Genomic DNA, 14021 nt, shown 5'->3' on the forward strand with positions numbered 1-14021 from the left:
TGACTCCATCTATCACTCAGCCACTTTTCCCACAAGGATCAGCATCTAGTCCAAGCTGGGTGACTCCTAAGCTTCTCCACCTTAGAGCCCTGGGAGATGGGTGCACACATCCAAATACTCACTCTAAAGACTGACGTCCTCTCAAAGTGCAGCTACCCATTTATTTTAATTCAGAAGCAGAAAAGGTGGCTGTGCCTTCCCTTCAGTAAGCCAGACTTAGCACAGGGTGTGTGCCCAAGAGCGCTTCAGGATACATGGGTGTTAATGGGATGTCCATGATGTTATAATGGGGCTTCTGAATTTCCACTTCAGGCCCTTGGTGGAGACAGTAATTTTTCCTCATGCCCAGAACAAACACAGTCTTAAGGCCTGCTGGCAGGTTGTGTTAAGGTCTTTTCCTGGGGACTCAGAGCTGGGCTATCCCCTCCTGGGTGAGTGTGCTGACCATTGGCTAGTGTATAAAAGGAGGAAGAGGTGGAAGCAGGTCTCTCCTTTGAGAGGAAAGCACAAGGTCTGCTCAATTCTTTGGGAAGACAGACATGTTCCTTTTTAGGGAATGGCTTGTTGATCCCAAATGTACTTGGGTCACCACACTTAACCCACTCCTCAGTGTCTGCAGATTCATGCTTGGCATGCAGTAAGCCAATTCCACACGCTCAGGAGAGAGACTGTTTTGATTCAGGTCTGGGTGCTGAGTGGCCTGCTACACAAATCAAGCACACCAATACCAGCTTTCTCATTACATTTGTACACGACAGTTACAAGGTAGTACACTTCCAGTTACAACAGTAGGTTGGAATGTACATGCAATATTTGCTACGTATAATATTTAGAAAGGATTAGTCATTCCTTCTAATCATAGAATCATAGAATAGAATCATAGAATAGTTAGGGTTGGAAAGGACCTTAAGATCATCAAGTTCCAACCCCCCTGCCATGGGCAGGGACACCTCGCTCTAAACCATATCACCCAAGGCCTCGTCCAACCTGGCCTTGAACACTGCCAGGGATGGAGCATTCACAACCTCCCTGGGCAACCTATTCCAGTGCCTCACCACCCTTAACAGGAAAGAATTTCCTCCTTATATCCAATCTAAACTTCCCCTGTTTAAGTTTTAACCCATTACCCCTTGTCCTATCACTACAGTCCCTAATGAAGAGTCCCTCCCCAGCATCCCTATAGGCCTCCTTCAGATACTGGAAGGCTGCTATGAGGTCTCCATGCAGCCTTCTCTTCTCCAGGCTAAACAGCCCCAACTTTCTCAGCCGATCTTCATATGGGAGGTGCTCCAGTCCCCTGATCATTCTCGTGGCCCTCCTCTGGACTTGTTCCAACAGATCCATGTCCTTTTTATGTTGAGGACACCAGAACTGCACACAATACTCCAAGTGAGGTCTCCCGAGAGCAGAATAAAGGGGCAGGATCACCTCCTTCGACCTGCTGGTCACACTCCTTTTGATGCAGCCCAGGATATATAAATATATATATAGCCCAGGTTGGCTTTCTGGGCTGCAAGCGCACACTGCTGGCTCATGTTCATTTTCTCATCGACCAGCACCCCCAAGTCCTTCTCCGCAGGGCTGCTCTGAATCTCTTCTCTGCCCAACCTGTAGCTGTGCCTGGGATTGCTCTGACCCAGGTGTAGGACCTTGCACTTGTCATGGTTAAACTTCATGAGGTTGGCATCAGCCCACCTCACAAGCGTGTCAAGGTCCCTCTGGATGACATTCCTTCCCTCCAGTGTATCAACCAAACCACACAGCTTGGTGTCATCGGCAAACTTGCTGAGAGTGCGCTCAATCCCACTGTCCATGTCAGTGATGAAGATGTTGAACAAGACCGGTCCCAACACCGATCCTGAGGGACACCACTCGTTACTGGTCTCCAGCCGGACATTGAGCCATTGACCACAACTCTTTGTGTGTGGCCATCCAGCCAGTTCTTTATCCACCGAGTGGTCCATTCATCAAATTGATGTCTCTCCAATTTAGAGACAAGAATGTCGTGTGGGACAGTGTCGAATGCTTTACACAAATCCAGGTAGATGACATCAACTGCTCTACCACTGTCCATCAGTTCCGTAGCCCCATCATAAAAGGCCACCAAATTGGTCAGGCAGGATTTCCCCTTAGTGAAGCCATGCTGGCTGTCACCAAGCACCTTGTTGATTTTCATGTGCCTTAGCATGCCTTCCAGGAGAATCTGCTCCAAGATTTTGCCAGGCACAGAGGTGAGACTGACTGGTCTGTAATTCCCCGGGTCATCCATTTTCCCCTTCTTGAAAATGGGGGTTATATTTCCCTTTTTCCAGTCGTCGGGAACTTCACCTGACTGCCATGATTTTTCAAATATGATGGCCAGCGGCTTAGCAACTTCATTTGCCAGCTCCTTCAGGACCCGCGGATGGATTTCATCAGGACCCATGGACTTGTGCACGTTCAGATTTTTAAGATGGTCTCGAACCAATTCCTCTCCTACAGTGGGCCCAAGGTCTTCATTCTCACAGTCCCTGCGTCTGCCTTCCAAGACTTGGGTGGTGCAGTCAGAGCCTTTGCTAGAGAAGACCGAGGCAAAGAAGTCATTCAGAACCTCAGCCTTCTCCAAATCCTGTGTAGCTAGTTCACCCGAGAGCTTCCTGAGGGGGCCTACGTTCTCCCTAATCTGTTTTTTATTTGCTATGTACCTGTAGAATCCCTTCCTGTTATCCTTAATATCCCTAGCCAAGTTTAATTCTAACTGGGCCTTAGCTTTCCTAACCTGGTCCCTAGCTTCCCGGACAACATCCCTGTACTCTTCCCAGGCCGCCTGTCCTTGCTTCCACTTTCTATAAAACTCTTTTTTCATTTGAATTTTCCTCAGCAGCTCCTTATCCATCCAAGGAGGTCTCCTGGCCCTCCTGCTGCACTTCCTTCTAGTTGGGATGCAACACTCCTGAGCCTGTAGCAGGTGATCCTTGAAGACCAACCAAGAGTCTTGGGCCCCCCTGCCCTCTAGGGCTATATCCCATGGAACCTTACTAAGCAGGTTCCTGAAGAGGCCAAAGTCTGCTCTCTTGAAGTCTAGGGCAGTGAGCTTGCTGCACGCTCTTCTCACTGTCCTGAGGATCTCAAATTCAACCATCTCGTGGTCGCTGCATCCAAGGCTGCCCTGGAGTGCCACATTTCCAACGAGCCCTTCCCTGTTGGTGAGCACAAGGTCAAGCATGGCACCTCTCCTTGTCAGTTCCTCTATTACTTGCAGAAGGAAGTTGTCTTCCACACAATCGAGGAACCTCCTGGATTGCTTGTGCCGGGCCGTACCGTCATTCCAACAGATGTCAGGGTGGTTGAAGTCACCCATGAGAACGAGGGCCTGTGAGCGTGAGGCTTTTCCTATCTGCCTATAGAGTGCTTCATCCGCAGATTCCTCTTGATCAGGTGGTCTGTAACAGATCCCCACAGTAATGTCTCCCATCGCTGTTCTCCCTTTAACCCTGACCCACAAGCTCTCTGTTATCTGCTCACCTGTCCCCAGACAGAGTTCCATACTCTCCAGCCTATCCCTAACATAAAGGGCAACTCCCCCTCCCCGCCTGCCAGGCCTGTCTTTTCTAAAGAGTCTGTAACCTTCCATTCCAACACTCCAGTCATAGGAGCCATCCCACCATGTTTCTGCAATGCCTATTATATCACACCCCCATAGATGTGCACACATCTCTAATTCCTCTTGTTTGTTCCCCATGCTACAGGCATTTGTATTGAGGCATCTGAGCCAAGCTCCAGATGAAGCTGGCTCATTGGCTGGAGCAGCTGGAATATCTCTACATTGCTCTGAGCATTTATTATAGGTGCTGGCAACTGACTGGGTGTGTTGGGATGAAATGATGCCCCCTTCCCCCAACACATCTAGTTTAAAGCCTCCTTGACCAGTCTGGCAAGCCTCCTACCAATGCTTCAGCTCCACCAGCCCCCGCTAGACCTGGCGTACAAACTTGGGTCCCATGTTCAAGACACCCAGACCCCTGACTGTGACAACACCTTTTTAACCATTTATTAACCTGGCTAATCCTCCTAGCTTTTTTTAGGTCCTCCCCTGTATCCTGGAGAATAGACAAAGACAATCTGAGCTCCGGAGCCCTTAACCACCTCTCCCAGAGCTCTGTAGTCCCTCTTTATGTTCCCCAGGCTACTACTATCTATATCCCTAGCACCCACATGTATCACCAGAAGTGGGTAATAGTCCGAGGGGCTTACCAGAGCAGGCAGCCTCTCTGCCACATCCCTGATCCGTGATCCTGGTAGGCAACACATCTCCCTTGAGACCTGGTCAGGCCAACAGATGAGTGCTTCCACATGCTCAGAGGAGAGCTGATTTTTAGTATCATAATGAAGGCAATTCACTTCAAGATGCCTTAAAAGTTAGTTTCACTGCCGAGTTAGGTAATGGAATGGTCACTTTGCTAAGCTGTCAAATAACCTTTAGTATTACCAATCCCAACTGTTCTCCTTTGATCTTTCAAACATGAAAAGGACCTGGTTGTGTCCATGAGCTCCTTATTGTTTCAAGAAGGTCACTTTATCCCAGGCCCAAGATGCAATAACTATAGCTACCACTTGCAGGTATGCAATATACCAACCAACATAACTAAGTAGCTATGCAGAAAACCTCTCCAGCATCACTGTCGGGGAAGCACGCAGTGATGGACGGCTGCCTGAGGGTCGAGAGACCAGTGTGTGCCCACCATAGCTGCCGGCGGACCGGGACCCGCTAGCCCTGGCTGCTCTATGGGGCACCCACACCCTTCTGCTTCCAGGAGAGAAGGATGCTGAGCCGCGAGAGCCCAGGACAAGCGAGAAAGGAGCGTTTCTAAGTCACGCTTCTGCGCACGCCAGGGCCCCCTTCACGGAACATGAAGTGGGATCCCCGTTAGAAACAGGGACAGGACCAATATGTAACGGGGGGACCCGGACCTTTTAAATCCCGGTACTGGCGGCTACGGGAAATGCTGGCGGAAGGGAGAAGAAGAGGGAAGAAACAGACCCACATCAAGAGCTGAAACCACTGAATTAATGTAGCCGGACAGCCGCTGCCCCGCAGTGCTCAAGCAGGGCGGTCCGCCCCGCTACAGCTCCCACCAGCCCATGCCGGGTCCGCGGGAGCCGGGGCCGGCCTTATTAGGCGTTGCGGGAAGAGACTGCCGAGCTGCGACCGCCCCGCCGGGGAGCACCGCCTCCTCCGGCTGCGCCGCGCACGCCGGGACCGGCCTATCCCTGCCGAGCTCCGGTGCTGCTGTCGGTGACCGGGCCCCGGCCCTGCGGGCAGGATGCAGGTGAGCAGCCGGGGGGCTCAGCGCACAGGGCCCGTGTGCTGCAGAGGAAACCCGCCCGGGCGAGGAGCTTGGGGCCGGGTACAGTGCTTGGTCACGGCCCCTGGGGCGGCCTCGGCCCCACCCGCAGTCATGGGCCGCCCGTGCCGGCGGAGCACCCCGGGGAAGGCAGGGTGAGGGGGAGCCCGCCTTCGGCTCCTTCTCTGAGGGTGTACGTGTCCGCCCTGTGGGGCCTTGTTATGGAGCTGCATGGCTTGGTTTTGTGGTCGTTTGGTGTGTCTTTTCAAGTACCGTAATTGACTGCTGTAGTAAGCACGTGGATGGGCGTTTTAGGGTCAACTGTGGTATGTTGATAAACGATAGTAGATGCGGTGTCAAGGGAAAATGACCACAATCGGAGACGAAAAAAGAAAAGTAATCTTATGCGCTGTTTGCTGTGCTACCGTTTCATCTCCTACTTTATTTTTTTTTTCCTCCCGGTAGTCTAGAAGTACTGTGTTTTGGTCTAGAGAGAAGATGCAGTCTCTTGAACAGACCTAGTGTAAGCTCTGTTGATAAAAGCCATAGTAAAGCAACAGGTGGTGTATTCAGTTCTTAAAGTGGACTTAGCTCAAGACAATAAGGAACCGCAATTAGCCTGTGGCTGCAGAGAAATGAATTTTCATGTATTAAAGAAATAAAGCTTCTATCTAACTTGGACAATACACAGGTGCTGGCTGGCCTTAATTTGAAGGATTATTACAACTATGCCACAGTAAAATCTTAACTTTCAGGAACAGACTAAGCATAGATTTAGATCTAATTTCCTGGCAATGGGCTTGTTTGGCAGAGCCTGTGCTTGCTTTTCCCCTAAGCACTTATGTAGTCACACATACTTGAATCTCCTAAGAAGTATTCCTATATACCCAGAATTATGTCTGCAAGGCTGGCACCTGTGTGTCTTCTCACCAGCACTTCTCGATCCAATTGCTGCTGACTTGGTGACCTGTCATTCTGTTGAGGCTCTGTATGTGAGCAATGTGGGCAGCCCACTTCCCTGTTGCCCAGCTGATTTTCTCCACTTCTCTTTCACCTTGTGAGAGCTACAGTGATGGTTACAAGGCTTCAAACTCTTGTATCCTACTGAGACCTCTTGTACATGCGGGGAGTGGGATCAAATCAAATAAAGACACTCTTCTGCATTTGAGCTCTCCCCTATATTTAAAAAGCATTCTGTGATTCAGGGTTGGCCTGGGCTGCAAAGAAGCCTCAGCATCAGGAGGATGCACACTGTGACTTTCTGGTGACATCCATCCAGTTATCAGCTCAGTGTTGTGCTGCGTCTCTTGAAAAACTTGCTTCTGCTAAGTTCTTGAAGTGGTAAAGTTCACTTTGAATGCATGTAGTCCATTTCTTGTTCTGTTCTAGGACCCAGATGAAGACACAGAGTGGAATGACATCCTGCGCAAGAAAGGTATCCTTCCTCCAAAGGAAAACCTGGAGGAACAGGAACGTGCAAAGGAAGAGGAACAGCTTGCCATCCTTCAGAAGTCTCTTGGTGAGCAGCAGGAGGGCAAGTTTTGGAATGGCTTCTGGTGGAAGCTTGTACAAGAAATGGCCATCAGTGATGTTCATGTGCCTGTGAAATGATGTGTCTTATTCCAAGCCCGTAAGGAATACCAAAACTTCTTTTCACATAGGGTGGTCATCTGTTAAGAGTGTCAAACAAATACATTCCTGAACACATGGGTTCTTCCAGCACAAGAAAGCTTTGTTCCTGATGTCGGCTTCATATTTTTATAGAAGTAGATGTTTGAAAACTGAAATAAGAACAGTGTGAAGGGAGTCTGCTGTGTGAATGTTCAAGTAGAAGTATCTTATGACATTACCTGTTGTATGCTTCCTCCTTCCTGTGTTGTTTGGGCATCCCTGCTGTGTTGTTGTGCGTGTTAGGTACGTCTTTGATGCGGCCATCAAATTTGAATGCTAGCACAGGTCCTTACGTGCTAGTCTAGGCAGCCTTCAAATGAGAGTCCTTTGCACCTATATGTTTAAAGTGCATAGTATTTTCTAAAAGTCCTGTAACACTAATACCTCAGAGAAGCCATATTTCTCATAGTTAATCTGTCCTTAAATAAATTCTGTTGGACTGATAAAAGCTGATGAGCTTTAATCCTGGAATGAGTTTTTTGCTGATTTGATGTTTCTTCCGTTCTAGTGAAGACTTATGAGGACATGACTCTGGAAGAGCTGGAAGAGAATGAAGATGAATTTAATGAGGAAGATGAGAAAGCTATTGAAATGTACAGGTCAGAGCAGCATGCAGAATTTGTCTTTAATGAAAATTGGAGTTTTTTCTTTTATATGCTGTTAAATACTGCTGAAGAGGGGAAGGATGTTGTTAGGCCTGATAATGGAAAAAGTGGGTTGTGTTTCTGGTGTCTTGTAGAGCTTCTAAATGTCTTTAATAGGATAAGTGCATTTAAATTCAGTGTCCTTTATCTACAACCTACTTTTGCAGAGATAATGTGCACCTGCTGAGTGCACGGCTGAGGATTCTGAGAGCTTTGAAAATAGCCTCCAAGACTTCTCAGTTTTTGTATGAATGAGATTAATGTGCTGCAGATTTTCATAATTACAGTGTTGGCTTTCCATTATCTCTTTACCATCTCTATGTTTTTTGCTATTTAGTTTGCTAGTATAGTGTCTGCTGAGGGCAGAAATGAGGGGAAAAAATACTTAATGAAACATAATTGTACTTCCTGTATGTTGACAGTTTAAGACTGTGATGCAAATACAAGAGCACTTATTTTCTGTGTAAACTTGCTTTTGTTGCTCTGTTGTTTGAAGAAGTTTGTAATGTGTCTCTGAAGTATAGGTTTCAAGTAGCTGCTTCAAGTGTTGTTCTGTCAAAAACACATCTGTTCTCAAGATCTCTTTCCCATTCCTTGCTGTTCAGGAGGCAAAGGCTAGCAGAAATGAAAGCAGCACAAATGAAGAATAAATTTGGGGAAGTTTTGGAGATTTCGGGAAAAGATTACATTCAAGAAGTTACAAAGGCTGGAAAAGATATATGGGTAGTCCTGCACCTCTATAAGCAAGGGTAAGAATTTGTTTTTAAACTTTAAACCTCTCACTATCAATAAATGTGTGGTATTGTGGAGATGAAGGAACTGATTCTGGACTTCTGAGAAATAAAAAATTGAATTAGTGATTTCATTACTGTTGACTCAAGACTGCCAAACTTAGCCCTAAAATGGTGTTACCATAAAGAATGGGGTTTTTTTTGTACATCTGTATAGCACAGCACGATTTGTACCGTACAGCTACCACAGACGTAGCTGCTGCACTGAAATATCCAGGTTTTGGAAATTATTCCAGGTAAAGTATGAAGGGCTGTGCTTTAGAAGGATCACTGTGTGTCTTAGCCTGGCCTCTAGAGGAAAAAAAAAAATGGAGTGACCCAGGTTTCCAGTCCTGCTAGCTTGATGGAAAAACTTGCCTAAAAGGTCTAATAGTTGCCAGAATTTTCTGGAAAGGGTTAGAAGTATTTGGTTTTGTTCATTAATTCTGATTGCCCTACATGTGTTCATTGTCATCTGCGTACTTTATTTCAGGAAAGATTATTTTGATTTTGCCCTTGCTCATGCAATTTCTAAATATCATACCTTCTTAGATCAATTTATCTGTATGATGGAGGGAGAGGTTGTATTGCTAATATCTTAAAAAGCCAAAACCTCCAGCGATTCTGGTTTTCTTGGAATAGTGGACAACTATCCAGAAGTTGCTCCTGGTAGACATGTCTTTCCATGGATGCTGCTTACTGAACTGGTATTTCTGACCTTTCTTCTGGAGCTGATTACTGTCTTTTTTCCATACGTGTGTGTTGCTGTTCACAGAATTCCACTCTGTGCCTTAATAAATCAACATATGAGCGGTCTTGCAAGAAAGTTCAGAGATGTGAAATTCATCAAAGCTATCTCTACCACCTGCATTCCCAACTACCCTGATAAGAACCTGCCTACAATATTTGTCTACTTGGAGGGAGATATCAAAGCTCAGTTCATTGGGCCTTTGGTATTTGGTGGCATGAACCTCACAAGGGACGGTGAGTGGCTGCATTTCACATCTTCCAAAGGAAAAGCAAAACTACTTTGCTGGGAATGAGAGAAATGAGGTTTAGGAGGAGAAGGGAGGTACTAAAAATTCTATTATTTTTTTTCTGCACCCTTGTAGCTCAGCAATGTGTGATTAAGGCTTTTTTGTAAAAGCAATGAGTGGCTGAGTAGGCCAACATACAAATATTAATCTTATGTGTGTGGAAGTATTCACATCCTATGTTGGGTGAAACAGATTTTCCTGAATACGTTAAAGAGTAAATAGTGCCCACACATACTCTTTGGGGCTCTTGCACCTGAATGACTGACCTTGCTTCCAGTTGCTGAATAATCTGTGCACTTGATAACTGGTTCTTGATAACTGGTGCTTGCCTACTGCATTGTAGTGCTCCTTGTTTCAACCTGAGAGCATGTATTTATCTGTTGTATTTTCCTGACATGCAGGCTCTGCTCCTTGTGAACCCTTAAAGAGAGCCTGTCCATTTATCTGACTGGGGCTGCTAGCCTGAAATTGGGCTACTTCCCTTTCCTCTTGCCATCTCCTGGAGATGGCAGCATGTTAAGCTCCTGCCTGGGTAGTTCAGGGGCACAGGGCTCCACAGGGAAAGGCTGTTACCTTTCCTGGAAGTTGTGGTTTTCCATAGACCTGTTTCTCCTTGCCCTTGTCATTAGCCTGGAGGCAGGCTGGGTCTTGCAGCCTTGTCAGCATGATGTGCTTCAGGAGGTGATGAGGGCAGCAGTGCAGGTCTTGGAGCACGTGGCTCTTCAGCAAAAGCTGCTATTTGGAGGTGGTTGGTTGGGTATGGTGTCCTACAGCAGTGCTTGAAGGCAGAGGTCAGCAGTGAAAAAGATTCTTCTTGGAAAGAGCATGCAACTCTGTAACCTGTTGGATTTTACTTCAGTTGAAAGGATACTCATCAGCTTTCTGAGTAGGCATATAGGTTCAGATGCCTTAAAGGTTTTTTTAAGATCAGACTTCAAGGGCATCTTTATCTAAAGTGAGCAACAGTTAAGCAGCATTTCCGGGTCCCTGCTGGATTATATCACTGTCTATACTGGGATAGGATGCAAAGAGGTTGGTTTTGTTGTTGGTTTGTTTTTTTTTTACTAAACATCTGAAGTTTATGGGATACTTTAAGCATGTGCTGTAGAAAATGTTCCCCTGTCTGGAACTGTCAGAAGGGGAGAAGCTCACCAGTGAGATCACTGATTTGAGAGCAGCTAAGTGACTACAGTGGTTGGGTAATTACGTACTGAAGTGAGCAATGGTAGCAAAACCTATAGTCATTTCTCCCATTTTTAGTACATAAATAGTTGATTTTGGGGGATATCTGAGCCAGCTTAATTTGGTCATTGCAGGTAGCTGGGCACTGGAACTCTGCACATTCTTTTATTTTCTTCATTCCTTGTCCCCGAAGCCCAGGTGACTTCCACCAGAGGTAAAAGAAAGTGTGAGGTTGTATTCATTACTCTGTAGTTTCTGAAGGAAATTAGATTTAATGATAGGTTTGCAGCAGGAGTAGGAGAGAGGTTTCAACTGAGTGTGTTGTATTGACTTTCTGCTGCTTCTGGGAAGCCATCCAATTTGGGCCTACATAGTAATAGGCCTGCTATTGATGGTGGAGTCACTCTTTCTGTCTTGCTAAGGAACTAATAAGCAGGGCATGGTGTAGTGGGAAAGGGGTGAATTGCATTTACAGAATACATCCCTGAAAAATACCTGTAATTCTCATGTGTCAGTGGAATTGCTACAGTTTGCCCCTCCACAGGTTTGTTCCCAGGCTCTTTTGATTGGGATGAACTCTGTATATGATGGAGGCAGCTGTAATATATGAGCAGTTCTCCTTCACTGGTGATAGATGTGCAAACCCGTCTTCTGCCCTTATGTGGTTAGAAGAAGGTTGAATTTGCTTTCACTGGGAGAGTTGCCTCTAAAGCTGCTGCTCGGTATCAATCACCTCTTTTGCACTCCTGGTTGTAGAGGTAGCTGGGAGGCACTGGGAATGCTGCTGATGGGCTGCAGAGCAGTACCCTTGTGCCCTGGGCAGAAACCTGTGCCAGCAGTAGTGACTGTATGAAGAGAGGGCTCAGCTGGAGTGAGTGCAGGACAGGGGCTGGGGCCTGGGTATGGAAGAGGAGGGGAAGGAATAGAGCAGTGCCCTGCTTTTTATGATGGTAAGAGAAAGGTGGGGAAGCAAGGGTGGCCTTTTTCCAGTTTGCTTCCTGCATTCATGGCTCTCTTGTTTTCCTCTATGCAGAATTGGAGTGGAAAATTTCAGAGTCTGGTGCCATCAAGACTGACCTTGAGGAGAACCCCAAGAAGCAGATCCAGGACCAGCTTATGTCCTCAATCAGGGCGCGTGTCCCAGCCAGGAGCGAGAGTGACTCAGAGGATGACTAACTTCTGCGGCAGCATCAAGATTGATACAGTACTCTTGAAGCCAGTGTTCTCACCTAGAGCACTGGAGACACTCATCAAGATCTTACTAAGCCCCAAAAGAGTAGTATTTCAAGACAAACACCTATCTAGAAACTTCTAGAAATTAAAGGGGTTTTTGGGTTGTTTTTCTTTTTTTTTTAAAGACCAACTTACTGCAGATTCACTTAAGATTGTGAAAGACATTTTATATTAAGAAGCCTAAGTAAATCTGACTCAAAGTTTTAAAATACAGACTTCAGTGGAAACATGTCTCTTGTTATTATTTTCTTAGTAAATTGCTGATTTCTTAAAAAACAAAAAAAGGAAATACAAGCTGGTCTTAAACAGTTGGTTATAGCACTTGGTTGGGCCTTGTCTTGGCTTGTCGTGTATATGTCCGACAGCCTGGACTGTATGGAAAGCTAGGGAAGGTGACACGGGATGTGGGTGTCACTGAAGGTGGCATGTGGTCCTTTGCCGAGATGTGCTGTCAGGAGGGCCAGCATGAGGCCATGAGCTGGAACTCCAGACATCTTGAGAGAGGCCGTGGTGATGGCCAGCATCTCCCAGGACCTGCTGAGTCCAGACCACGCTTTCATTTAGCAGCGGTATTTTGCCTGTGATAGTGGCTGAGTTTCCTGCACCATCTTACCTGCTAACTGGGGAAAATAAATTCAAGATGATGATGCTCAAGAGTGAAACTGATGACTTCTTCCACAAGTGAGAAGTCCGATGCGTTACTACAGTAGCACCATTGCCAAATGGGAGAGAAAATTATGTTTGAAGACCTGAAGTCTTCCTGTATTAAAGTCTTCCATCTTCTAGGTCATAATAATTGAATAATTAGAAGAGAATGAACTGAAATGCCACCTCAGTTTTAGATCTGCTGACACTCAGAGCTGCTTGCTTATTTTGGGTTGGATTTAATGTCCACCTACACTCTCAATTTGTCTACACCTGGGCGAGCAAGCTTCCAGAGCTTTTGCTAACAAGGCTGTCCTAAGGACATTGAGTTACATTGCTGTTGGAATCTGTAGGTGGATGGTATTTAATGTAACAACAAGCAATTTTTTCACAGTGTTGTATTGGTTCATAGCAACTTTAAAGCATGTTTCCTGCACTGTCTCCTCAATCAAATTAGTCAAATGACTGTTCCTTCAGTTTCAGGTGAAGTTTTAAAGTCCTGGTGGAGAGCTTCCTCTTTGAGATCTGGAAGGTGTTTTCAGTAACTTAAGTCTCCTTTTTTTTTTTTGGCAAAATATTAACACTTTACAAGTAAGCCAAATGCAGCAGAATACAAACTGATAAATCCTGAATAATACTGTACATAGCACCACGCTTCTCATGACACTGGACTACCCAAAATACTGTCAGACCTGATGCTTTTCTGTACTTACAACTTCTTACAGTCTAGGAAGAGGACAACTCTTTCTCCCCCTAGAAGCATGCGTTTGTTTATTTTGTTTATCCTTTGGCTGTCCTCATTTAACAATGCTTTGGTGACCTCTGAGCATGTGGACTGGGTTCCTTTTGCAGGAAACTATCTAGAAGACCCCCATCCCCTTACCCCAAAGGTAAAGTCGGTCCCAAAAGCTAGGCTAAACCTACCTGAACTAAGGCCCTGTGAAATGTGTGTAAAGTGAATGTCACACCCTCAGCCTTTCCCTTAAGATCTGGTGCAGTTGAGTGGTCTGTATTGCTGATGCAGATGCAGCTGCCATATTCAACTTGGTTTTAATTTAAAATTTATCAAACCTTCCAGGGAGGGGAAGTGGGGTCTGCAATCCATCTTGTACCGTCCTGTGACAATTTCAGTTCAAAATCTCATTTTAAAAGTAGGCAATGTTTTGGATACATTTTTTCTTCTCTCTGTCTCCCACTTCAGAGCCTCTATGGAGTCAGAGTAGCAGTGACTTTACAGCTGCCTTTTCACTGCCTTCTAGTCCACTGATGATTCATGGACCACAGCAGGAGAGGAGCTCAAAGCAGGATGAGCACTGCAGTTGGATGGAGTTCGTGTGAGATCTGATCTTGGAAATATCTAGGGATGAAGACTCCTCAAGTTGTCCTAGTGCTTGACTGGGACCTTAAAGACCATCCAGTTCAACCTCCCTGCCATGGGCAGGGAAAACTTCCACTAGACCAGGTTGCTTAAAGCCCCATCCAGCTTGGCCTTGAACACTGCCAGGGATGGAGCAG

At 46.1% G+C, this 14021-nt stretch overlaps 1 protein-coding gene across 1 annotated transcript; it reads left to right on the forward strand.

Moving 5' to 3' along the window:
- Positions 1–5163: 5163 nt before the first annotated feature.
- PDCL3 (phosducin like 3) lies at positions 5164–13678 on the forward strand. Its single transcript, XM_061377942.1, has 6 exons — positions 5164–5309; positions 6714–6843; positions 7504–7594; positions 8245–8388; positions 9185–9393; positions 11662–13678. Exons 1-6 carry the CDS (start codon positions 5304–5306, stop codon positions 11802–11804), a joined length of 723 nt encoding a protein of 240 aa, XP_061233926.1. The 5' UTR covers positions 5164–5303; the 3' UTR covers positions 11805–13678.
- The last annotated feature ends 343 nt before the right edge of the window (positions 13679–14021 follow it).

This window comes from Neopsephotus bourkii, unplaced genomic scaffold (genome assembly GCF_033783945.1).
Source record: "Neopsephotus bourkii isolate Nb327-2 ecotype Australia unplaced genomic scaffold, CSIRO-AGI_Nbou_v1 NB_1760, whole genome shotgun sequence".
Lineage (NCBI taxonomy): Eukaryota > Metazoa > Chordata > Aves > Psittaciformes > Psittacidae > Neopsephotus > Neopsephotus bourkii.

Coding starts and splice junctions, on each gene's coding strand:
- PDCL3 (XM_061377942.1), top strand. Junction 8,389..9,184: donor CTGCACCTCTATAAGCAAGG/GTAAGAATTTGT, acceptor TGCTGTTCACAG/AATTCCACTCTGTGCCTTAA. Junction 9,394..11,661: donor CATGAACCTCACAAGGGACG/GTGAGTGGCTGC, acceptor TCCTCTATGCAG/AATTGGAGTGGAAAATTTCA.